Here is a 25324-nt window from a genome sequence, read left to right on the forward strand (position 1 = left end):
TCCTGGTGCTGTATTTGTGTTACGAGCTTAGTATATTATTTACTCACTGAGCTATTTTGGTGTGGGTATGCTGGTTTATGCATAAGCAGAATACAGACAGGCTGCCTATCAGTGCAATATATATATTTTTTTATTCTTATGATTGGAGGGGCGAAAAAAGGTCACCTACATCTGAAGCTATGCTGGAGAGAAAGGCGCACGACATAGATCATATATTAATGAGATCCTAGTGCCAACCTACTCTTCTCACAGCACATTTCTTTGTCCAGTAATAGGACAGATGTCCTTCTACTTTGGCAAGACTATGCCACTTTGAACTCAGGACAGAGGGTCGGCAGTCTCTTACAAAGATTAGTTATTTGGCCTATGTAAGTAACGTGGCAATATGACCAGGGAAATGGGCTCAGGTTGGGTCTCCTGTCTGTGGATGTAAGCAAGATTGTTTGAAAGTGGAAAAAGGATAGAAGCCTAAAGTATATTAAATAGTTATAAATAGAGATGAGCGAGTATACTTGCTAAAGGCAATTGCTCGAGCGAGAATTGCCTTTAGCGAGTACCTGCCCGCTCGAGACTGAAGGTTCGGGTGCCGGCGCGGGGGAGCGGTGAGTAGCGGCAGTAAGCAGGAGGGAGCGGAGGGGGGGGGGGGGGGGAGAGATCTCCACTCCGTTCCTTCCCGCTCTCCCCCGCAGCTCCCTGCCCGCCGTCGGCACCCGATCCTTCAGTCTCGAGCGGGCAGGTAGTCGCTAAAGGCAATTCTCGCTCGAGCAATTGCCTTTAGCAAGTATACTCGCTCATCTCTAGTTATAAATAGAGATGAGCGAGCATACTCGTCCGAGCTTGATGCTCGTTCGAGTATTAGGGTGCTCGAGATGCTCGTTACTCGAGACGAGCACAACGCGGTACTCGTGTCGATTAAACGAGCACTGGCCATTGAATTCAATGGATCCGGCAATACAGCCGGCTCCATTAAAAGCAATGGGCTGCCGGCAATCTCAGGATGAATTTTCAGGAAGGGCTTAAAAATATAAAGCTGAACCAATGAGAGGCAGCAGTCACTCACCCATTCATGAATTCATGAATTAAGCTATTGTGGCTTAATAGTGGGACCTGGGAACATGAGATGCAGCCCAACATGTAGCCCCTCGCCTGCCCTATCCGTTTCTGTGTCGTTCCCATCACTTTTGTGAATTTCCCAGATTTTCACACATGAAAACCTTAGCGAGCATCGGCGAAATACAAAAATGCTCGGGTCGCCCATTGACTTTAATGGGGTTCGTTATTCGAAACGAACCCTCGAGCATTGCGAAAAGTTCGTCCCGAGTAACGAGCACCCGAGCATTTTGGTGCTCGCTCATCTCTAGTTATAAACCTTTTTATTGGGTTAAAAATGTTTGAAAAGCTTTATAAATTGTGGGAAGATATAAAGTGAGGAACTGACTGCATTAACTTTAATTGTAATATTTTCTCTCCCTTATTTGTAAGGTCAGTATCAGTTTGTAGTTCCAGAAGACATTGCTATTGGTGATCCAGTGGGAAGAGTGAGAGCAAATGACAGAGACATTGGAGACAATGCTAAATCATCCTTTGATATCATTGATGGTGATGGGAGAGACATGTTTGAAATCACTACAGACTCTCAGACGCAGGAAGGTGTCCTTCGACTGCGAAAGGTAGAGTATGCTTTAACATTATTATATACAGATAACACACTTAGGGCTCAGTCACACGGGCGCATCGGCACCCGTACACAGGTGCCGATGTGCCCGTGTGACTGAGCCATTACTGCAGAAAGAAGACGGCCGTACCTGAAGACGGACGTCTCTCTGCAGCGCTGATGAAAGAACACATGACCGGCAATGAAGCCGGTCACATGTTCTTTCCTCTGGCGCTGCAGAGAGACGTCCGTCTTCAGGTACGGCCGTCTGCTACCTGCAGTAACACGGGCGCCGATGTGCCCGTGTGACTGAGCCCTTATACTCAATCGCTCAATTTTTTCCCCTTCTAATTGGATAAATATAATAAACATTTTTTCAGTTTCTCAATCCTCTGTTCGATGAATCTGGGGGTGATGTCACCTATCAGAAAAAAAATTCAATTATATCACATCACTAATGAACATTTCCGAGTATGAGATTTAGTGTATGATAAAATATTATTTTCAAGGACTTTGGACTTTGTAGCGGCTCTGATGTTCAAGTGTATATAACTTCTCCTACTTCTCAAGGTTGTGTCAGCAAAAGGCAAACCAGGACAGATGCAAGGACCCAAAGGGCTTGAGGGTTCAATAGTGATCTGGATAAGTCTGATATATGATTGACAAATGAAGTTCAATGTTGATAAATGTAAGGTTATGCACATGGGCAGGAGTAACGGATGTCACCAATATTCACTAAATGGGTACTGCTAGGGAAAAGTGAGGTGGGAAAAGACCTGGGGGTACTAGTGGATTGTAGACTAAACTGGAGTAACCAATGCCAGTCAGCTGCTGCAAAAGCAAATAAAGTCTTGGGGTGCATTAAAAGAGGTATAGGGGCGAGGGATGAGAACATTACTCTCCCACTATATAAGGCACTTGTCAGGCCCCATATGGAATACTGCGCACAGTTCTGGTCACCGGTGCTCAGGAAGGATGTTACAGTGCTAGAGGGGATTCAAAGAAGGGCAACTAAACTAATACATGGAATGAGGGGACTGGAATACCCAGAGAGGCATCAAAACTGGGATTATTTACTCGAGAAAAAAGACGGCTAAGGGGTGATCAAATAACTATGTATAAATACATGAGGGGACAATACAAGGATCTCTCCCATGATCTGTTTATACCCAGGACTGCGACAGTAAAGAGAGGGCATCCGCTATGTCTAGAAGAAAGCAGGTTTCATCACCAACACAGAAGGGGGTTCTTTACTGTAAGAGTGGTTAGGCTGTGGAACCCTCTGAGGATGGGTTGATGGGAAAATCCTTAGAGGAGTTTAAAAGGGGACTTGATGTCGTTCTGGAGAGGAAGGATATTATAGGTTATAAATCTTAGGTTAACTGTTAATCCGGGTATACAGGCAGGTAGGAAATATTAGAGGTTGATCCAGGGAACAGTCTGATTGCCATTAGGGAGTTGGGAAGGATTTTTCCCCCAAAAGGCCTAATTGGCTTCTGCTCTTGTTTTTTTTTTTTTGCCTTCCTCTGGATCAACAACACAGGAGGATAAACAGGCTGAACTAGATGGACATTGTCTTCATTCGGCCTTACAAACTATGTTACTATGTAAGTCAACAGTGGGTAAATAGAGGGTTCACTATGATTCTGTCGGCAAGGGCCCACATATATCTGGATTTGGCCCTAAGTCTTTTAGAAGTATTCACTTACAGACATGCTCATCCTTACCCTTCCACTTGGCTCAGCATATACGTATATGAGTGGTGCAAAATGACTAGCTTTGAAAAAATATACGATTTTGTGTTTCTCTGTTGGGTAATGTATATGTTATATATCTCTGTGTTTGGTCACCCAATGATTGTGATATGAATTGCAGCCTATCTAGAGTTACACCAGGTTGTCTTCATGGCTGTTTCTATCACTGGGCCGGAAGTGCGCTGGCAAGCTGGAAAAGATGTGGGGGTCCAACAGGGAGTGTGACTGCATTGTTAATAATTCTTTACTGAGCTCTTTTTTACACATCACAATGCACAGCAGTGGGTATCTTTAATCCTCCCCTGTCTCCTGCCTTCTCATTCTTTCTACTCTAAAGCCCCATTTATACGCAACGATTATCTTTCAAACAATGTCTTTTGAGCGCTAATCATTGCGTGTAAATGCTACCATCGTTTACTTTTCGGCCGAATGATGATTTTTAATTGAGCTTAAAATCCATTGTGCAGCCGGAGAGCTGATAGCAGGGACCGCACATTGTGATTCTCCATGGGGGCACTGATAACATTATATTCAGCTGCAGTTCTGTGGCAAAACAAAAGAGCTGTATGCAAATAACAGACCACCTTCTGTTCTCTGCATACAGCGCATTGAGGCTAATTTACATGCAAATGAAGCTAATAGGCTACTAATAGGCATAAGTGCCCAGCAGCAGCGTATGCAACATGATCGCTCAAACTGTCACTCATCCTATCTTTTGAGCAAATTATCTTTGCGTGTAAATGGGGCTTAAGGCGCCGGAGTGGAGGAGACAGACGAAGAGGGACCAAGATATGCACATTGCTGTGCATTATCATGTGTGAAGAAGGAGCTCAGTGAAGAACTAATAGTGCAATCAGGAAATAATGGTGGGTGAACAAAAAGGGGGTATATTACTTTGAATGCACAAAAAGCACAAGATTGTGGGGGCATGGAAGTGACTATAGGGGCACAAAGTGGGGTTATTACTGTGTGGAGGAACAGAGAAGGACAAAATTACCATGGGGCATAAAGGGGGCACACATCCATTAATGGGGCACAAAGGGAAATTATTGCTTTGTGCATTACGGTGGAAACATAAAGGGAACATATTACTTTATGCGTACAAAGGGGGATTATTGCTGTGTGGGGGCACAAAAAAGGACATTATTACTGTGGGGCACAAAGGAAACAATCATATCTTTCAATGAGAAGAATGGGGGATTTACTAATATATGAGGGCACAATTACTTTGTGAGGCACAAAAGAAGACCCAATTACTGCATTTTTTCTGTTCCCAGCTTCAGTTGGAAGACTGCACTCCCTTTGATATAGCAATTGACTGATTCCTTGTTGCCCCTTTCGGGGCGGGTGCTCCATATAACACTGATCACTGTAGGACCTGATAGGATCATTATAAAAATCTGACATTTTTATGGTAATTAATAAAGGTTATATTTTAATATTGTAAGACAGATAGGCATTTCTTCATAATTCTGTGAATTATTAGATTTGATTTACTGCCATATTGATATTTAACCCTTTCCCGCGATAATTTCTGGTTGCTGTGAATATTGATTCCCTGGTGTGGTAGATAGAATTTTTTTCAATGTGCAGTAAAGATGTGATATACTAAGAAGCCACAATATTAAAGAATGACACGATATGAGGCACCGTAATTTATATTTTCTTTTCAGTAAGATATTCTCAAATTGATTTCTCAAAAGAACTTGAAGAATAAGAAGTTTCTTTTATTGATCTTCATAAAAGATTTGCATAATTCATTTTTTTTTTATTAATATTTTACATGGCTCTTATGGTTACTAATATGCAGGGTACAGAAAATTGAAATTACTGAGACTGCCTCACCTTCAATATGAGAAGTGTTGGCCAGTTTTATCATTAGTGATACTGTGTGTATACAAACACAATCGGAAGAGAGGTAAAGCACTATCAGAGAAAGACGAGCTGTATACCTGGAGAGATAAAACAAGAACATAAATCTAGCGGTCCAGGGAAGGAGCTGTAGGCTACAGAAGGTTAGTAAGCATACACATTCCCTAAATCACTGCAGAAGGATCATTACACAGTCACGTTAAAACAAAGGACCTTCCCTGGTTGATATTCAATAGGAATACAAGGTAGTCTGCAATCTATCAAGCTCAATAAATTATTCCTTGTGTTTTTGCTACTTTCACAAAGGTTTAACGGAGACCTTCCTATAATTAAGTTCATAATTACCTGCTCTGAGACATGCTCATCTCCGCATTCCAGAGCACCTTTGCTTTTAATGAATGCAATGCTATATAGCATCATATCGGTAAGGCTCATATAACATCCACGCAGTGATCATACTTGCTTCTGTTATACAAGTAGCTTGGCCTACAAACATCTTGTGGGCAGAAAGGGTGGCTATTAAATATTTACCCATTGCCCATTCTTACAGTGAATGTTCTTCTTTGATCACCATTTTATTTATTCTATTTAAAGGGTCCGATGAGTTTCTTTTTCCATTCATTATGTAGCTATCCCCTCAGTATATATAAGTTGGCTAGTGCTACCTTGGTTAGTTATTTCTTTCCGTTTTGAACTCTAGCCTCTTTTTTATCAGATGGTCATGTGATCTCGGTTCTGACCAGCTCAGATCTACTTGGGGTTACACTGTAGGTACTTCATTTGTCTCTACAGCTAGATAAGGGATATAGGGTTTTTTTACCGTAAGCCACAGTGGTATCTAGTCTGTTAGGCTTGTGCATCCCAGTTTGTCAAGATACGGCACCCAACTGCTGGGTAGTGTGCATACACAGGGATGTGAGATCATCACATGCCTCACCTGTCTTATGAAGGCTTCTCCCTCTTGTGTCTGGGCACAATATTGGTGAAACACTGGTAGAGACTTACAGAAGAAGTGTGTGGAAGGAAGTGGTGCAGTTGGCTCTGTGGCTGGACTTCAGGCACCGGATATGAGAAAGCTTCCTGATAGGAGAAGTCTCGAGAAAATCTCAAGTCTAGTGTGCAAGTGGATAGATTGACGTACAATAGAGCATCTTACGACCTCCCCATTTCCCATATCCAACTCTCCAGCACCAGTAGAGTTACAACTGTTGCAATTTGGGCTGTACGGCCCTTGCAATGCTATGGGAGGCTGAGGTTTAAGTGCATTCACACGTGGCAGATTTTAGTGTAGATCTGAACCAAAAGACGCAGCATATTTAGTGGTGCAGATTTTGGTGTGGATTCACACCAAAATCCTAGTCAAAATCCACTTCATTTGGTGCAGATTTTCATGCAGATCCACAGCAGATTTCAACCTTTCCATTGAGGGCTTGAAATATGCTGTGGATCTGCATCAAAATCCACACCAATGGTGCAATGGTTCAGCTGTGAAAAATCTGTACCAAATCTGCTATGTGTAACGACCATGAATGATGAGGGAGAATTCATTCTTAGTTGCTTAGTTTCAGTTCACCTTAAAATAGTAGCTGGTTGATTAATTATTGGGTGGTGTAAACAGGTAATCATTTTCTTTCAACGATTAGCCAACAACTTTGCAAGGAGAGATACGCTTGTTCGGCATGTGCCTCCCACTGAACGCTGATTAGCTTCACTCAAAGACCCTTAAGCACGATATTTTGGCCAGTGTAAATGCTCTCAACAAGAAATCAAGTGAACAACAATCACTGTGTGCAAAAGAATGCAAAAAACAGTCATTTGTACTCTTTTGTAACTATTTGGAACAACTATTTAGACAATAGTTTTCCCATGTAAAGCCAACCTTTCAGTATCTTTTCTTGTGGCTGGTTTGCTCCACACAGTATAGAATAATTGCTGCATTACCGGACTTTTGGACCTTTGTCCTTCTTCTGTTGCCACCCCACACACGTCTGAGTCCTCCAGTTCTCACATGCAGGGGACATTGTTTGATCCACCATCTGCTTGAGCCATCAACAAGATAACTGGTATAGCATATAGATTGGAGTGGTACAGATTCTTTGAAGTTAAACTCAGTTTCATCACTAATTAGTTAATGCCTGATGAAGGCCCCGATTTTGGGTCAAATCACATTGTTCCTGTGTGTTTTTTACAAATTAAAATAATTCAATTCTAGGGGAGTTGGCTTTTCATTATTTATGTGTAGAGATGAGTGAACGTACTCGGTAAGGCCGATTTCGCAATCGAGCACCGCGATTTTCGAGTACTTCACTATTTGGGTGAAAAGATTCGGGGGGTCGCCGGGGGGCGGGGCGTGGCGTGATGGAGCGGGGGGTAGCAGCGCGGAACAGGTGGGAGCTCTCTCTCTCCCTCTCCCCCCACTCCCCTCTGCAACCCCCCGCTCACCCATGGCGCCCCCCGAATCTTTTCACCCGAGTAGTGAAGTACTCGAAAATCGCTGTGCTCGATTGCGAAATCGGCCTTACCGAGTACGTTCGCTCATCTCTATTTATGTGTCAACCTTCAGAGAACAATGCCTATCAGCTGGCATGATGAGGACCCCATTTTGGGGGTGAAAAGCATTTCTCCTATGTTTTGTTTCAGAGCGAAAGTTAATAATTCTTGTGTCGTTGGCTTGGCATCATTTATGTGTCAACCTCCAGAGAGAAGTGCCTATCAGTTGGGTATTTTCGTGTCAGTGGAATAATTAATTAAGAAAAAGGATATCTGGCCAGTAGCAAGCCACTCTTAAAACCCGATGTGCAATTAATTTCTCTTGCGAGTCTTTATCCATGGCCAAAAATGATTGTTTACATGACAACACTAGAAAATGCAAGAAAAAATTATATTTCGGCGGAGTGCATGTTAGGTCTAGTTCAGGGCCTCAGGGGTCGAAGCATGAAACAGGGATTCTCTCTTTGATGTTTTGTGAGACCTTGTGTCACGCACCGCCCCCCTCGGGCCATGCATTAGACATAACACTGTGTATTCGTTTTGCCTAGAGTGTTTCTTTAATATTTTGAATGTAAAAGACCAATGTGTTAGCGGCACTCCACTTATTTTATCGCATGACAAGCTGTTATCACTGATTTTACTGCCTAGAAATAGATTTTGTAGTTAAGCTGAGAGACCAATGCCAATAAAACAGAAAGTAGTATTCATTTACAGATGTTGACATCAGGAAATTTGAAGAAATGAACCTCATTAACAATGACCTTCTTCGCTTCTTATTAGTTTCATGCTTTCAGAATACAAAATACAGTTTTAGTGAAACCTTGATTTAAAATCAATTAAGAGCATTATCACATCTACTCCGGCTCTATAATAAAAGACTTTCCCAAATGCTGTGGTAAGAAAATTATGATTGATGTCCATAAATGAAATTGCTTTACGATGAAGTTACTTCAGAACACTTTAAATTTAATTTATCCAAATGTGACAAAGTACCAACATCTTCTATCGCGGAGGGGTCTTCATCCAGATATAAATTCTGCTTTTTTGTTGACTTTTGAAAAAGCTCACTGTGCAATCCAAGAATCTAAAAATATGTCCCTTTAGAGGACCATAAGTTGTGATCAAGCAAGGTCAAGATGCTGTATAGGTACACATAAAGTTGAATTGGAATACCAGAGTACTACAGGATTCTCCAGTGGGTCAAGGCTCTGACATAATAATGGGCCCCAAAAGTCCACCAGAAAACAACCCTAATGGGGATTGACATTGGAACAAATACTTGAAATTAGGGTCTATTTATAGTGGATTTAAACTAAGAGGGGTATACCAAATACAGAGCTCTTATTTATATGCACTTATAGGGCATATGAACATCACAGAGTGGGGTCCCCCAATCTGGGCACTTCTGTAGAATGTTGCCATGCAAGAGTGGATCCCGTCCTGGTGAATTTTGTGCAGATCTTGCATTGCAGGATGACTACTCATGTGAATAGTCATCTTTTAATTCTACTGCAGGGGAAATATCTGGATGTCCACCACTTCCTCTGACAAAATCAGTTGTTAGCCGGGAACAGGGCATGGGACGATGAGTTGTTTGTCCTGAGTGTCACATCTGGAAAGGGGTTGTATCTAATACCACAAACCCTTTAAATAACTAATTAGATCTTAACATAGTATGTAAGGCTGAAACAAGATGTGTCCATCCAGTTCAGCCTATTACTCCCAATGTTGATCCAGATGAAGGCAGAAAAACCCCAATGAGGTAGAAGCCAATTTTCCCCATTGAAGAAAATAATTTCTTCCTGACTCCAATCTGGTAATTTGAATAATCCCGGAATAAATAAACCTTCTGAAGTCATAAGTGATTATAATATTGTATCACTCAAGAAAGGCAACCAGGTCCCTGTTGTACTCTTTAAGTGAATTTGCCATCACCATGTCCTCAGGTAGAGAGTTCCATCGTCTCACTGTTCTTACAGTAAAGAACCCTTTTCTATGTCGGTGTTAGAGATGAGCGAGCACTCTCGGTAAGGTCAGTTACTCAAGCGAGCATCGCTCTTCTCGAGTGACTGCCTTCTCGTCCGAGTCTGCTCCGGGGGGGGGGGGGGGGGGCGGGGGGGGGGGGGAAAGCGGAGGGGAGTGTAGGGGGAGAGTGAGAGAGATCTCTCTCTCCCCTGCTCACCCCGCCACCCCCCTGAGCATGCTCGGGTGAGAAGGTAGTTACTCGAGAAGAGCAATGCTCGCTCGAGTAACTGACCTTACCGAGCGTGCTCGCTCATCTCTAGTCGGTGTAGAAACCTTTTCTCTAGACGTAGTGGATGCCCTCTTGTTACAGTCACAGTCCTGGGTATAAATAGATGATGGGAGTGATCTCTGTATTGTCCCTGATATATTTATACATAGTTATTAGATCCCCCCCCCCCCAGTCGTCTTTTATCTAAACTAAATCTTATTTGTGATATGCTCTACATAGAAGATAACGACAAGTTTAAAAGCGGATATACATGTTTTATATAGATGGAGGTTAGGCCATAAGAATAATTTTTGCAGTCTACCCATATATCTTAAATAGAATGATTGTACATTCATATGTCTGGCTGATCTCTGTTTGTTTAGCAACCAAAAGTCAGCTGATATCCATTTCTTATGCACTGGGCGCTACAGGACAAATGCAATAGTGCATGATGCTCATTAAAATATATGAGTGATGATGTAATAAATAGTAGTGCCAAGTCCTTCAGAGTGAGTGACACTTTTTGCAGTGGTACTCTGCTGAGGCGCATAGAAGGGGCCACAGGAGGTAGACCCCCATTAATCAATAAGTCCATATGCCTTTGAAAGTACTATACTATGAATAAATATTAATTTACTTTCCTAGAACATGCAATACATAGACATTTCTTCAACTGGAATCAGTTTTAAAAATGGCCCTAGGTGTAGATGTTATAGTTCGCACCTACCTACTTCTCCTGCTGGTTGTAGTATGGGTCCTGTCCCTTCTTCCTGCAGACCCCCAACTCAGGTGTCTGCTCATTTGCTCTTTGTGGCTTGGACAGTGTATATGTACACATTCCTGTGCGGACTGGGCTGTTTTGTACCTTAAGGACCAGACATGTTTTAGGGATTTTACCCATGTGGTGGTTTTACTACCCTATATTTTTCCTTCAGCTACCAAAATTATTTTTGCAGTATTTTTTTTCCATGCAGTTTTGGATTACATGGCACATGCAGCGATAGTTTTGGATTACATGGCACATACAGCCATAGTTTTGAATTACAGGGCACATACAGCGAAAGTTTAGATTGGCGTCGGCGGTGGGTCATTTCTTTTTTATGTATATTTTTATTTTATTCTGTAATTTTTTTAACTTCTGTTTGTAACTTTTTTTTTAACATCTATGTCCACCATGACGTCATATAAGACCCGTTGGGGTCATTCACATCGTTTTTTTTTATATTACACACTTTTCCACTGTAGCTGGGGTATCCATAAGAGCCCCAGTTACAGGTGAAGAAATCCCCTTGAAGTGTCAACAGTAACTGGTAGAGCTGATCAGGCTCCTCAGGTGCTGCCTTTGGATTTGGCCCAAAGTCAAACTGGTGTGTGGCACAGCGGATCCCCATCTGCTGACCCTAACAGTAGATATAACTGTTACATTACTGTTAAGGTGCCCCTTGCTGTTCTTTTGAATCCCTTTTAGTCTGCCTGTAGATCTTATATAGTTATCGGCCATTTGGTAGACGCTGTTTGGCTAAAAGCCGTCTTGCCTGACATCCCTATAGATATGCCAAGTGTTATGAATATAGGGAGGGGGAAAAGCCACTGCCAGACTCCTCTGGCAGCAGCTTATCTTCCTATATCAAAAGGATTGGGCAGTTGAAATCCTACTGCCTGATTTTTTTTCTTCTCCAACATCTACCGTCGGATGAAACTTAGGAGCCCCCATACACATTAGATGATTGGTCAGGGCAACCAAAATCGTCATCTTTCGGACGATCTAGATCTAATATATATGGCCACCCTTAGAATTCTTGACTTATTTTCACTAAAAGCAGAAATGAATGCCAGTTAACTACAGTAAATTCAGTTTATCACATCAGTGAGACTTTTATACATTCAGGGACCAGACTTTAAAAAAAAAACTTCCACCATGAATCGTCCAGCCTAGTGTATGACTTGCTAAAGTTCACTATCATTGAGTTACAGCCCTCTCCGGAGCTCACTGTCAGTCACTGAGACTCTATGAGGTTGGCAGACCCGGCTTAAATAATTGATCTTTGCCAGCTTGGGCAGAAGCTGAGTAAATTCACTCTGAAGTGATCTCCAAGTTTGCCCTTAAGGACCCTAACAGACCATCTAGCGAAGGGAGTGCTGCAGGTGGGCTGTCACTGAGGATCCACATGGCAGTACTAAAGGACAGTACTTGCTTTCTGTCTATTTTTAGTCTCTTACCAGCTTTAAATAGCCTGTAGCGAATTTAATTAAAATGCGTGTTTAATGAAATACAGTGTAACAGCTCAATAACTTTTACAGATGTAGCTAGAGCTAGCCCAAGCTATTTGGTTTGCTGCATCGTCAGGTGTAATTAGGGTAAATTGACTCTAATAAAGTAACATCATGTTTTTATGGATAACAGTGGACGCATCTTTCGTTTTATACAGTATGGTAAAAGGAATGATTGAGAACGCCAGGGCAGATTTAATATTGAAAATGGATCCGCTTTTTGGGGCAAATTGTGCCAAACACTGACTTACTTACTTTGCACCACATTTATGATGTGTTTTAGATACTTTCAGAAACTTTTTACACTGTCTTTGAAAAAGTGGCATGGCTTTGGCAAAAGGCAGCATGGCCTAAAAGTGGAATTAGTTGCATCAAAATTTTGTTGCAAAATCTGGGGAAAACTAAGCCAAATGATATAAAATTGGTAAAAAAAATTATACTAGATAGTCTAAAGATGCAACAGAGCTGTCATCCAGTCATTGTGATACAGCACATTTTAAGGGCTCAGTCAGACAAGTGATTTTTTTTGCACGCCTATGTGCGCAAACAAAATGTGCTGCACGCATGGTAAAAATGTGCATGACCACAGCTCTGTGCCCACTGCTTTCAATGGGTCCGGAGCTACTGCCACCGGCCCCATTGAAAACAATGGGATGCAGGCAACCTCCGCAGTGATTTTCAGGGAAGAGCCTAAAATATAAGCACTTCCCTGAAAATCATCCCTAGCTGCTGTAAAAAAAAAAAAAAGCACATAACTAGAGGTGAGCGAGCCTACTCGGCCACGCCCCTTTTTTGCCCGAGCACCGCAATTTTCGAGTACTTCCGTACTCGAGCGAAAAGATTCGGGGGGGCGCCGTGGGTGAGTGGGGGGTTGCAGTGGGGAGTGGGGGGGAGAGGGAGAGAGAGAGGCTCCCCCCTGTTCCCCGCTGCTACCCCCCATCCCGCCATGCCGCCCCCCGGCGCCCCACGAATCTTTTCACCCGAGTACTGAAGTACTCGAAAATCGCGGTGCTCGATCGAGTAATTACTCGAAACGAGTAGATTCGCTCATCTCTACACATAACCTCTCCGCCACTGTTAGGGCTACGGTGTGTCTTCTCGCTGGCTCCCCAGCACTCTTCTGGAGATTCTTCTCCTGCTGGGGATTTAAAAATCCCTGCCTCCTGAAAGGGCTGGTCTGATTGGCTAAGTGCTCAGCCAATCACAGGCAGTGCACAGCCATTCAATTAATGACAGATGAGCACTGCCTGTCATTGGTCACAGCTCTCAGCCAATCAGAGGCAGCACTCAGCCATTCATTGAATTCAACCTTCCCGGCGCACTGATGTCCTATCTTTTGCAGGTGTGAGTAATTTGTAATAGCCAGCATTTGAACACACCATAGACAACCTATGGTTCTATCAGACGCGGGGTTTTTTAGCACATAGACGCGCACAAAAAAACACTCGTCTGACTGCGCCCTGAGGGCTTAGGGCTCCCACCCACTGGCGTTTTTTTTTCCTTTGCATTTTGCGTTTTTTCTCAAGAGCAATTAGAATTGAATGTGTTCCTGTCCACTTGTGTTTTTTTTTTCAGTCCGTTGCAATTTTTAACATAGGAACTGTCAGTTGCATATGTGTCCTTATTTTTCTCTTAATGCACCCATGAATGTCAATGGAAATTAACGGAAAAGGCGCGAAAAAACCGCAAAAAAGCCGCGGAAAACGGGAGCTGCCCCTGATTGGTCCCGCTGAGCCAATGAGAGGCAGCAGTCACTCACCCATTCATGAATTCATGAATGGGTGTGTGAGTGAAACCTGCCTCTGATTGGTCAGGCTGTGACCAATCAGAGGCAACTCATTCAGCAGGCGGGGATTTTAAAGCCCCGCCGGCTGAATAGTGCCGAGAAGCAGTTCAGGAGAACTGACAGCGGCCTCGGCAGAACTCCGGCTGCAATGGAAAGGTGAGTATACAATTTTTTTTTATTTTAACACATTTTAGGATGAATTGCAGGGAAGGGCTTATATATTTAAGCCCTTCCCGACAATTCATCCCGGGCTCGCCCGCAGCGCATTGCTTTCAATGGAGCCGGCTGTATTGCCGGCTCCATTGAATGCAATGTGCTGGACAGCTCCGGCCCGTTTCTAATGAAACGCGGCTAGGAGCAGATTTTCGGGCGTTTTTTCGGCCGATATTTCGGCGCCGGTCACGCGATTTGCGCATGCGCATCCGTGTGACTAAGGCCTAAGACTGTTGTTCTATATTTGCGCCGTCTAAATTATTAGACAAAATTAGTGCCATTTACACGGATGTATGTAGTTTGGGTCCATAAAAAAGGCACCGTTTACTGCATGTGTATGTACATTTTTGGTGCGTATGTACGTTTTTTACATCTGTGTTCTCGCGCATGCAAAAAATGCAAGAAGGCCCAATTGATGTCACTTTTTTCCCACTGTCTTCCGTCAACATGCGTAAAAAAATCCAGAGACTCAGAGGACTCGATGAAGCAGGGAGAAGAATTAAAAATTAGCATCGTTGGCTTAAAGTAATAAGCTCCGAACAAAACTCAACCTGAAGTCTTGGGTGCTATTTTTTGTTAATGTCACTTGCATATTTAATAAGGTTTTTCTCCTAAATCCTGACAGTTCCGTAATTCTGCTCCTTTAAACAATAAAACTATGTCAGACTCTGCATCATACAATCTTATTACATAACAGGTGTAGACTTGTTCAATAAGAACTATGCAAGACAGTTAATATCTTTATTCTGCAATATGTTCCATGTAAGCCTGATATTTGCATATTCATTAGTTCTGGCATTTTACAGCTCATTGTCTCTAGTCTGCAATATCACGAAAATTTGGTGGATTAAAGCACATTAACTTACTCTCTTATGTGAATCCCAGTGGGGATTTGTATTGTTGTACTTCATGTTCCCATTTTCTCTAAACCTTGATAGACATCACCCAATCTTGTGTTCAGGAAAGAAAGAATTCGGAATATGTACAGTCTTTTGCATTTAAAATCAAGAAAGGTGAGCTCTAATATATTCAAAGATGGATGACCTGCTCGGTATATTGTAAGAATAGGCAAATAATGATCTCCCTTGTATTAAAAAGAACCTAAAGTGATTTAATAATACTGAACTAGTAGATTCAGTTTAATAGAAGAACTCCCAGAATGTAGCAAGTGCGGAACTTCACACAAAGTAATATATATTTAATGGGTTTATGAGGACCTTCTGCTGGATATATCACTGCAATCCAACGATTTGTCCTGGTACACTCTTAATACTGTTAACCCTTTAAAGGGTATATACATCTTTGCACTATATATATATATGAAGCCTTTTTTCATTAAAGATTTCTGATTGATTGATAGAGATGAGCGAGCACGCTCGTTTAAGGCTGATGCTTGAGCGAGTATCGGTCTTTTCGAGTAACTGATTACTCGCCCGAGCACGGGTGGGAGCAGGGGGGAGAGTGAGAGAGATCTCTCTCTCCCCCCGACCCGCTCACCCCTGCTCCCTGCCGGCCCCACGCATGGTGCTCAGACGAGTAATCAGTTATTCGAAAAGACCGATGCTCGCTCGAGCATCAGCCTTAAACGAGCGTGCTCACTCATCTCTATTAATTGATATGCTTGTATTGTTTTCCAAGTCACTGTAAACCAGAGGACTTAATCTTAGCAAACTCTGTTGGTCAAAGTAAACGGAGCTGAAAGTTGTTTCTCAGCTCCGCCCATAGCCTGCTCCCCTGTTTTGAACATGTATTTGCTGTCTTTCCACTAGCTATTACAGAGGGCTGTATGACAGTGCTGGGAGATGGTGGATGAGATCAGGAGGATAGAGAGCAGAGAAGAAAGAAACTATTATAGAGGGCTGTAATTCACACTGTGTGAATTTTCTGCTCTTAGCAACAATGAGGGTGAATGGGACTCATAGAGGATAGCTGTGTAGTATTAAGTGGGCATGGTTATGCTACACAGCTTCTGAAAGAGAATATGGGAAGGGAGCTGAAATTGTGCTGGGAATTACTCTGAGCCAAAAACTTGAATGTACGAGAGCCTGCAAACAAAGTGTGAGCCTTTCTAAATGCAAGAGAAGGAAAACTTAATGAGGAAACATGTAAGTGGATCATTTGTTTTCTGCAGAGACTTGGTAAGATATGTGGGTATTCATTTTTTTTCAAGCAGAAAGTTTTTTATAGCCTTTAAAGTGGTTGTTTCAAGATATCTTCCCCTGTTCATAAGCCCTATTTTGGCATATGAACATCACAGAATTGGATCCCCCCACTTTGGATCTTCCTGTGTGACCCAGAATAGAAAGTCGCTCAGTTAGAGGACCTCCTGTTCTTGCTGACTTTATCCTGTCTTGTAATACTGCATTTCTCCTATGGCAGCTACTGCAGGGGAAATAGCAGACTTACTAATGCTATCCTTGGTAAAATCAGTTGTCTACCCGGTGTGCCAAAAGTTGGACTCAGGGTGGTCAGTTGAATGCTCCAAGCCCTGCATCCTCAAAAGAGTTCTGCCTATTTGCATAGCCCCTTTAATACTAGTCTTACTAGTAATATTATACAGTAGTCCCTGGCAACTGTAAGTCTCAGCAGACTCCATATTTGCATGGGTGAAAGCGCTCATCCTCGAGGAACAAAAAGCACTCCATCACCAAAACAGCAGTCCTGGGATGGTACATTCTTAAAATGGTCTCCATCTTTGGTTTTCTTAAGGCTCAGCATCAGAAGTCAGACACAGATGCAGTATACAATGTCCTTCCGACATCCTCTGGCATTCGGCAACAATCCTTTGGCACTTGAATTATTGCAGCAGTGCACAGTTACTTGGTGCCTTCTGCTGGAAAAGACTGAAAAGAGCATTGCAACATGCCAATATTGTTATAGGATGCCTCTGCACATTAGACCCACATGGGACACTGTCGGGGAAGGGGGGCCTTCACCGGGAAGACTGCCTCTACAGAGCCCAGGCCAGGACCATTTACCTCTTCCAACACAGAATATAGACTCTACATCATCAAACCCAATCACTGGTAAGAAAAAAACACAATGATGGAGTTAAAAAGCCCCACAAGAACTCCTAGCACTGACTGACAGCATGGTGAAAAATATTGGTCTTGCTGATGGTGGTGGTGTGTGTGTGTAGGGGGGGGGGGGGGGCTTTTAAACCTCTCTGTGCTTTCCTTGACCTACCAGATGGAGGCAGTCTCAGATGGTGGTGACATGGAGATGGCTGGGGAAATATATATTTCAAATTGTATTTACTTTCTTCATCTACTTCTTTTTTCTCTGAATTGGACATTGTATCAGAGAATATGAAACAGTTGTTAGTTTTATATCAGCAATCTGTAGATGTCAGTGACCTAGAGTAGCATCAAGTCATTAACATCTCTCTATTCCAAGGGATGTTTAAACCCTCTTAGGAGGTAGGTCTGCCAAATCCATTATTTTGTTATTATTTTTGTCACAATTCTGTTGTACTTAAGAGCCGTCCTGAAGATTGAAAGTTCCTTTGTGTACCACTAAATGCATTCCATTTTATGCCAATGACTGACAAAATGAGCATGGAAACTGGCAGGAAACCCCACATCTCTATAAAGAGTATTATTTCCAATTTACCATTACAATTGATTAAAAATGTCAAGAGTCAGCGCCTCACTGACTTCCTTGTATGGCCCCAGGCTCACACTACTCAACTCTATTTGGGATTATAGAATGCCCTTTTCATTCAATGGAATTACAAATGACGTTCTAGCATTCTGTAAGGTAGAAGCTTCTAATGTAGGCTCGAAATAAGAAGTAACAGCTAATGACCATTCTTTTGTTTCGTTAGTTCTTTATTTTTGTATGTTAACCCTTTTGGTTTATTTGTAGAGTTGAGCGAGCCTGCTCGGATAAGGCCATTACTCGAGCGAGCCTCGCTCTTCTCGAGTAACTGCATTCTCGTCTGAGCAGGCTTGGAGGGAGGGGGGGCTGGGTGAGCGGGGGGTGGTGAGGGGTAGTGGGGGAGAGAAAGAGAGATCTCTCTCCCCCCGCTTCCCACCCCCCCCCCCCCCCCCCCGAGTCTGCTCGGGTGAGAATGCAGTTACTCGAGAAGAGCGAGGCTCACTCAAGTAACTGCCTTATCCGAGCAGGCTCGCTCATCTCTATTTAATTTAAAACGCACAAGAGATTGCCTAAAAAAATAAGAAGTAAGAACTATAATATAACATATAAATAACACTTTAAAGGGCATTAAGGACAAAATAACTTATATGTAGTATATAAAATAATGCCAAAATTACGATTACATCCGATCTTCTTTGATTCCCATTTTTTGTATCCCAGTTACTAGCAGCTTACTTATAGGGGCTAGCAGTCATGTGCCTTAGGTTTAGTATGCATCATTCTTCCACATAAGAAGACACTAGTATTCTAAATATTGCATGCTGGGCTGGCATCAACATCCAACAAATCCAGGCAGGTGCTGGGGCCATTGGGCCTGGGGGGGGGGGGATCAATCAAGTCCTCCCTCTTTGAAATCAATTGTATCTGACTTTTTAAATATGCGGATGCAATTGACTATGACAATAACACTGCAGGAAGCCAAGTGCTTTCTTCTCCAACACCCTAATTTTACTATCAGTTTATAATAGTTAAAAAGGCGAAATATGTAATCCTTGGTTAAAAAATGGCAAGTCTTGAAAGGAATTTAAAGGCCGTGTACCTCTCCTAGAACCTAATAGCATGAATTTTCTATGTTTGCCAACTTTCTGATCAAATATTTTCTTCAACGGAGCTTCCTTGTTGGCAGTCAATGCTTATCCATCCAACGCCGTGAACTCAACTGGAATCAGCATTGGTTCTCATGTAAACATCCTTGAAAACATTATTTGAAAAGGAGAAGCCTTTCTACAGCTCAAAGTACCTTTACTCGGAGCGACTACGATTCAGATAGTTGCTCAGAAAAGTCATTAAAGAGTGGAAACAACAGTTGTTTTTACACAGAGGGATGATTGTTCATTAAAGGGGTTGTCCCGCGAAACAAAGTGGGGTTATACACTTCTGTATGGCCATATTAATGCACTTTGTAATGTACATTGTGCATTAATTATGAGCCATACAGAAGTTATTCACTTACCTGCTCCGTTGCTGGCGTCCCCGTCTCCATGGTGCCGTCTAATCTTCAGCGTCTAATCGCCCGATTAGACGCGCTTGCGCAGTCCGGTCTTCTCCCTTCTGAATGGGGCCGCTCGTGCCAGAGAGCGGCTCCTCGTAGCTCCGCCCCGTCACGTGTGCCGATTCCAGCCAATCAGGAGGCTGGAATCGGCAATGGACCGCACAGAAGACCTGCGGTCCACCGAGGGTGAAGTTCCCGGCGGCCATCTTCGCAAGGTAAGTAAGAAGTCACCGGAGCGTGGGGATTCGGGTAAGTACTACCCTTTTTTTTTTATCCCTGCATCGGGCTTGTCTTGCGCCGAACGGGGGGGCTATTGAAGAAAAAAAAAAAACGTTTTGGCGCGGGACAACCCCTTTAATTGTTTGCTGAAATATCGCTCATAGAGGGGATCTCCATGCAAATCCGTTCACAAGTTGTTCAAATACGACTTTTGATCAATTAGTGACTATGTTTTTGATAAGCTGAAAGGATACGACTAGTGACTTATCGCTTGTCACCCTGTCAGTGGCCATGTTTACATTGAACAATGTGTTTGAATTTGCTCTTTGAAGCAACTATTCGGACAGTAGTCTTCTCATATAAAGGTACCCTCAGGGCTCAGTCAGACGGGCGTTTCTGCGCAAGTTACTTGTGTTTTTGATCTGCTTCTATTAGAACCAATGCTTTTCAATGGCAGCGGTCACATGTCCGATATTTACTTGTGCACAAAAATGTGCAGCTCTAAATATAGGGCAGCGGATTTAAAAACACAAGTAACTGTGGCATTCCAGCTTTTTTGGATGTGAAACCCCTGGATGCTGTCACATCCAGGGGTTTCACCTTGTGGTCAATGGGGATGGCGGCAGCAGTGCCAACTCCATTGAGAACATCCAGTGAAGATCGCGATTCTCTGGCACAGCTGTGACACATGAGCGCGATGTTCTCCCTTTGCTTTCAATGGGGCTGGCGCTTCTGCAGCCCCATTGAAAGCAATGGGCTGCCGGCAAGAACTGCAGTGATTTGGGGGAAGGGCTTTAAATATAAGCCCTTCACTGAAAATCATCCCTAGAATGTGTAAAAAATAAAAAAAAAATATATATATATTCTCCTCTCTGCATCTGCTGGGCGCATCCAGCCACGTCTTCTGAACTGCTGTGAAATGCTTTCAGCAGGTGGGATCTTAAAATCCCCGCCTGCTGAAAGGGCTGCCTCTGATTGGCTGAGCACTGTGATCAATCAGAGGCAGCACTCAGCTGCCATTCAATAGTTGAGTGCTGCCTCTGATTGTCACAGTATTCAGCCAATCAAAAGCAGCCCTTTCAGCAGGCGGGGATCTTAAATCCCCGCCTGCTGAAAGCACTACAGCAGTGCATGTAGCAGTTCAGGAGAAGACCTAGCTGGATGCGCCTGAGCCCCAGCAGCTGCGGAGAGGTGAGTATATATATTTTTTATTTTTTACACATTCTAGGGATGATTTTCAGGGAAGGGCTAATATTTAAAGTACTGCCCCAAAAATAACTGCAGGGGCTGCCAGCATCTCACTGCTTTCAATGGAGCCAGCTGTAGCGCTGGCTCTATTTAATTCAATGGGATAGCATTGCGGTCCTCTGCCACAGATGTGGCAGAGGATTTCTTCATATCCGCAGGCAGTTCCTTTGTCATTGGACACTGTGACAATGCTGTCACAGTGTTCAGTGACAAGATATTCCCTGCAGAGATGAAGAAATCCTCTGCCACATCTGTGGCAGAGGATTGCGATGTTCTCTGTATGCCAGTAGGGCCACCGCTGCTGCCGCTGGCCCCATTGACCAAAGGTGAAACCCCTGGATGTGACAGCATCCAGAGATTTCACATCCAAAGAATCATCTGCTGCAGCTGTCACAGCCATAATGTGCGCATAAACGTGGCCAAGTGCGTTTTTTTCGGCGTGACACCTGCTTTGGTTACGCACATTTTTTTACGCATGCGTTTTACACGCAAAAAAAAGTCGTACATAAAAACGCCCATCTGAATAAGCCCTTAGAGAGGACTGTAACATAGAAAAGAGGTGGTAGACTAGTTTGTAGAAGTTTTGAAAAGTTTGACTGACAGTGAGTTGTAGTTTGGAGATGGGTAAAAGTACTTGAGCAATTGGAAATAGATCTTTAAAGGGGTTGTCCCGCGCCGAAACGGGTTTTTTTTTTTTTCAACCCCCCCCCCCCCCCCCCCCGTTCGGCGCGAGACAACCCCGATGCAGGGACTTAAAAAAAAAACTGCACAGCGCTTACCTGAATCCCCGCGCTCCGGTGACTTCTTACTTACCTGATGAAGATGGCCGCGGGGATCTTCTCACTCGGTGGACCGCTCGGTGGATTGGCTGGAATCGGCACGTGACGGGGCGGAGCTACACGGAGCCGGCATCCAGCACGAGCAGCCCCATTGAAAAAAGAAGAAGACCGGGACTGCACAAGCGCGGCTAATTTGGCCATTAGACAGCGAAAATTAGTCGGCTCCATGGAAACGAGGACGCTAGCAACGGAGCAGGTAAGTAAAAAACTTTTTATAACTTCTGTATGGCTCATAATTAATGCACAATGTACATTACAAAGTGCATTAATATGGCCACACAGAAGTGTATAGACCCACTTGCTGCCGCGGGACAACCCCTTTAAGTCTTTTTATATTATCCTTCTACTCTAGATTGGACATAAGCCAATCTGTTTAGCAAACCCTTTGTAGCTGATCTGTTACTGAAAAGAAGAGAATGTATCATAAGGGTGCAGAAAACTAAAGCTCTCGATGTGAGAGATCTACAGTAGCTTATCGAGAGCATGTGGTATTCAGGATATAGTCATATTTTGGGCAGTATTATGCATATATTGTTGATGCCTAGGGACAAAACTCTTGGGCATCTTAAACCCCTTCATGCTTTAGACGAGTCATGCCTAACTGGCCGTTTAGGAATCATATAGACTCCTTATGTGCCATTCTACAATTTGTATACGGAATTCCTTTATATTAACTACTTAAGGACCAGAGACTTTCAGCCCTAAAGGACCAGACACCTTTTAGCGGTTTTACACGTGATAATTTTATGACTATTTTTTTCTTGGGTTGCCAAAATTATTTTTGATGCATTAAAAAAAGACTCCTTCATGGTGCAAAAAACGTCATGCTGCCATATGCATTTTGGCGCCAATGGCCCTGTGAGTCTGCCCTAACGGAGCGTCCATAGGCAGAGCATGCATAGGCGTTACAGTTACATGGGAAAATATCCTCCTATAGTGACTACAGTCACGGGCAGGGCTGTGCTGAAGTTTGCTAACACCCTGCAGCTCTGCCATGCTGGGGTTTGCCAATGATCATGTGATCACTGGGTCAATCAAAGGAAACAGGACTGACACTTCCTCTATTCTCTACATAGCTCTCATTGAGTGCTAAGTAGGCTTGAATGAGAAGACAGAAGCTGTTATAAACAGGTCTGACCTGCACCCACTAGATTGTAGGAGCTTTAATCCCAAATTTTTACTACTGGCCGGAATTAAAGCACAAGACCAAGCTCCATCAAACTACTAATGATGACCTGTCTGTCTGTGGGTGAGTGAGTTGGTTTGTGAGTGATTTATATGCTCCGCCCCTGATCACATGACGGTGATGTCATCAAAGGTCCTTCATCCCCGTGAGGAAGTTACATGCTCTGACCCTGATCACATGACAATGACATTATCACAGGCCCTGCTGCACTTGGCTGCTGTCCGGCTAGGTGTTCATTAGTATTCTATAGCAACTGAGGCCACAAGGGTGTTGCAGTTCAACCGTAATCTGCACAAGGATGACCTTTCATGACGTCACCAGAGCATGTAAGTCATTGACTCTGGATGAGTGTCACCATCATGTGATCAGGGGCAGAGCATAATGGTGACGTCATTACAGGTCCTCCATCTCCAGTGCTGTGCTGCTTCTGATCTAAGTTGTATGGGATGAACAATGTATGTAGCACAGCTGTGTGGTGCATTGGTACTATAATTTCCTGATAATTACTAGTATATTAATATACATATATGAATAGTGATTGGTCTTTAATGTGTTCAAATTTGAGTAGCTTTATAAATAGTAAAGCTGTTGGGGGGTATAATTACAAGTTTTTTGTATGTTTCCAATGACAACTAGCAGAATTGTAACTCCAGATCAGTATAAGTAACATAATGTACTTATTGGGTGACTTAACTTTTTATATGTAAACACAGTATATACAGTATGCAAACTGAGAAGTGTTGTTCAAAGTTGGATCTCTACTTTAAAGAACATGTTTTCATGTATTTGTGATGAAACTATGGCAGGTACCAATGCGTACTGCTAATTGTTGCCATTTTGAATATGATTAGCTTCAATAAATGTCAATCATGCCTGTCTTTAATAGCAATGCACTTGTTTTCCACAATGTACTGTACTTCTATTAGCTACATAATCATAAGCTCAGTGTGTAGGCTGCAATGCTGCACCTCGCACTGCAATGCCTGCTGGGAGAATAAGCGCATTCTCTAAACTCGTTTCTTGGCTGAGAAATATCTAATGTTTGTAGATACAACCAAAAAATGTTCTTTCCCTGCTAAAAGATGCAAAGATTAGACATATTTATTTAATTAACATACAGTATATGACATTTTTAGTAAATTTATTCATGTTAAAGGGAATGTGTCACCAGAAAATTACTTGTTAAATATAATTTTAAAGTATTTTGATGATTTTTATCTTCCATTTCTGATATGCTGGTTCTCTCTATAATATATATATATATATATATATATATATATATATATATATATATATATATATATATATATGCATTGGAACGCATTAATTCCGCGACGGATCTCTTAAGCCAAAAACCTTGTATGTCAAAGCACTTTTCCCCATTGAAATGCATTGAAACACTATTAATTAGTTCCAATGAATTTCAATGGGGAAGCTAATTGCAAGTATAAAAAAAAAAGTCAATACTCACCTATCGCTGGCATTCCACGATGATCTGCGGCACTGCTGCAGGTTGTCGCTCCCTCCTCCATGCCGACAGAGCATTGCTTTCTGGATGCGGGGCTTGAATTCCCCGCCTCCAGCAAGCTAATGCTCTGATTGGTTAACTCAGCACCGCATCAGCCAATAAAAGTCGGCGCTGGGTTTACCAATCCCAGCCATTTAATGCAGCAGCGCCGCAGACCATCGTAAGGATAAAACGCCGGTGATAGTTGAGTAGAAATCCCCCCTAAGACTCAGATTGCGAGTTTTTTTGACTTGCAAGCAGGCTCGTACCCCGAGGTTTTGCTCGTAAATCAGAGCAAAAATTCGGTAGAGAGCCTGCTCGCAGATCTAAAAACTTGCAATCTGAGGCACTCGCATCCTGAAGTACCACTGTATATATATAATGCAGCTTTCACACTGACCGCTAGACCTAATAATAGGCTTATAACTTTTCAGTAGTCATCCCATAATCATCACAGGCAGATTACAATGAAAGTTAATTTTTTTTGTATTTTTCGGACTATAGGACGCACCCCGGGTTCAGACAGCAGAAAAAAAGTATTTTATACCGATTTTAATGTCTCTGGTGATCTAACGAAGCGGAGGGGCTACTGTCATTAACTTTGGTGCTCTAGTATAGAAAAGGGAGTTAACAGTGGACATTTAGTTCCTATTAAAACCAAGTGTGTCTATTCAAATAATGGTGGAAGCACACAAATTCACATTAGGGCTCAGTTACACTTGCGCGGATACGCCCATGTTTCAGGACAGGAAGACGGCCGCACCGCATGTCGGACGAATCTCCGCACGACCGGTTCCATTGTCAGCCATTTGTTCTTTTTCCGGCAGGTGCGTAGATTCGTCCGCAATGCCGTCTTCCCATCCTGAAACACCGGCGGATCGGCGCCCCGTGTGACTGAGC

At 42.9% G+C, this 25324-nt stretch overlaps 1 protein-coding gene across 1 annotated transcript in view; it reads left to right on the top strand.

Annotated features, from left to right (window-relative positions):
- The window catches only part of LOC136582407 (cadherin-8), a 426860-nt gene that overhangs the window by 287903 nt on the left and 113633 nt on the right, over positions 1-25324 (top strand). The window contains exon 6 of the mRNA XM_066583436.1: positions 1483-1670. Within this exon, the coding sequence (XP_066439533.1) occupies positions 1483-1670 (188 nt within the window). The remainder of the gene's footprint in view (positions 1-1482; positions 1671-25324) is intronic.

This window comes from Eleutherodactylus coqui, chromosome 11 (genome assembly GCF_035609145.1).
Source record: "Eleutherodactylus coqui strain aEleCoq1 chromosome 11, aEleCoq1.hap1, whole genome shotgun sequence".
In the NCBI taxonomy this organism is placed as follows: Eukaryota; Metazoa; Chordata; class Amphibia; order Anura; family Eleutherodactylidae; genus Eleutherodactylus; species Eleutherodactylus coqui.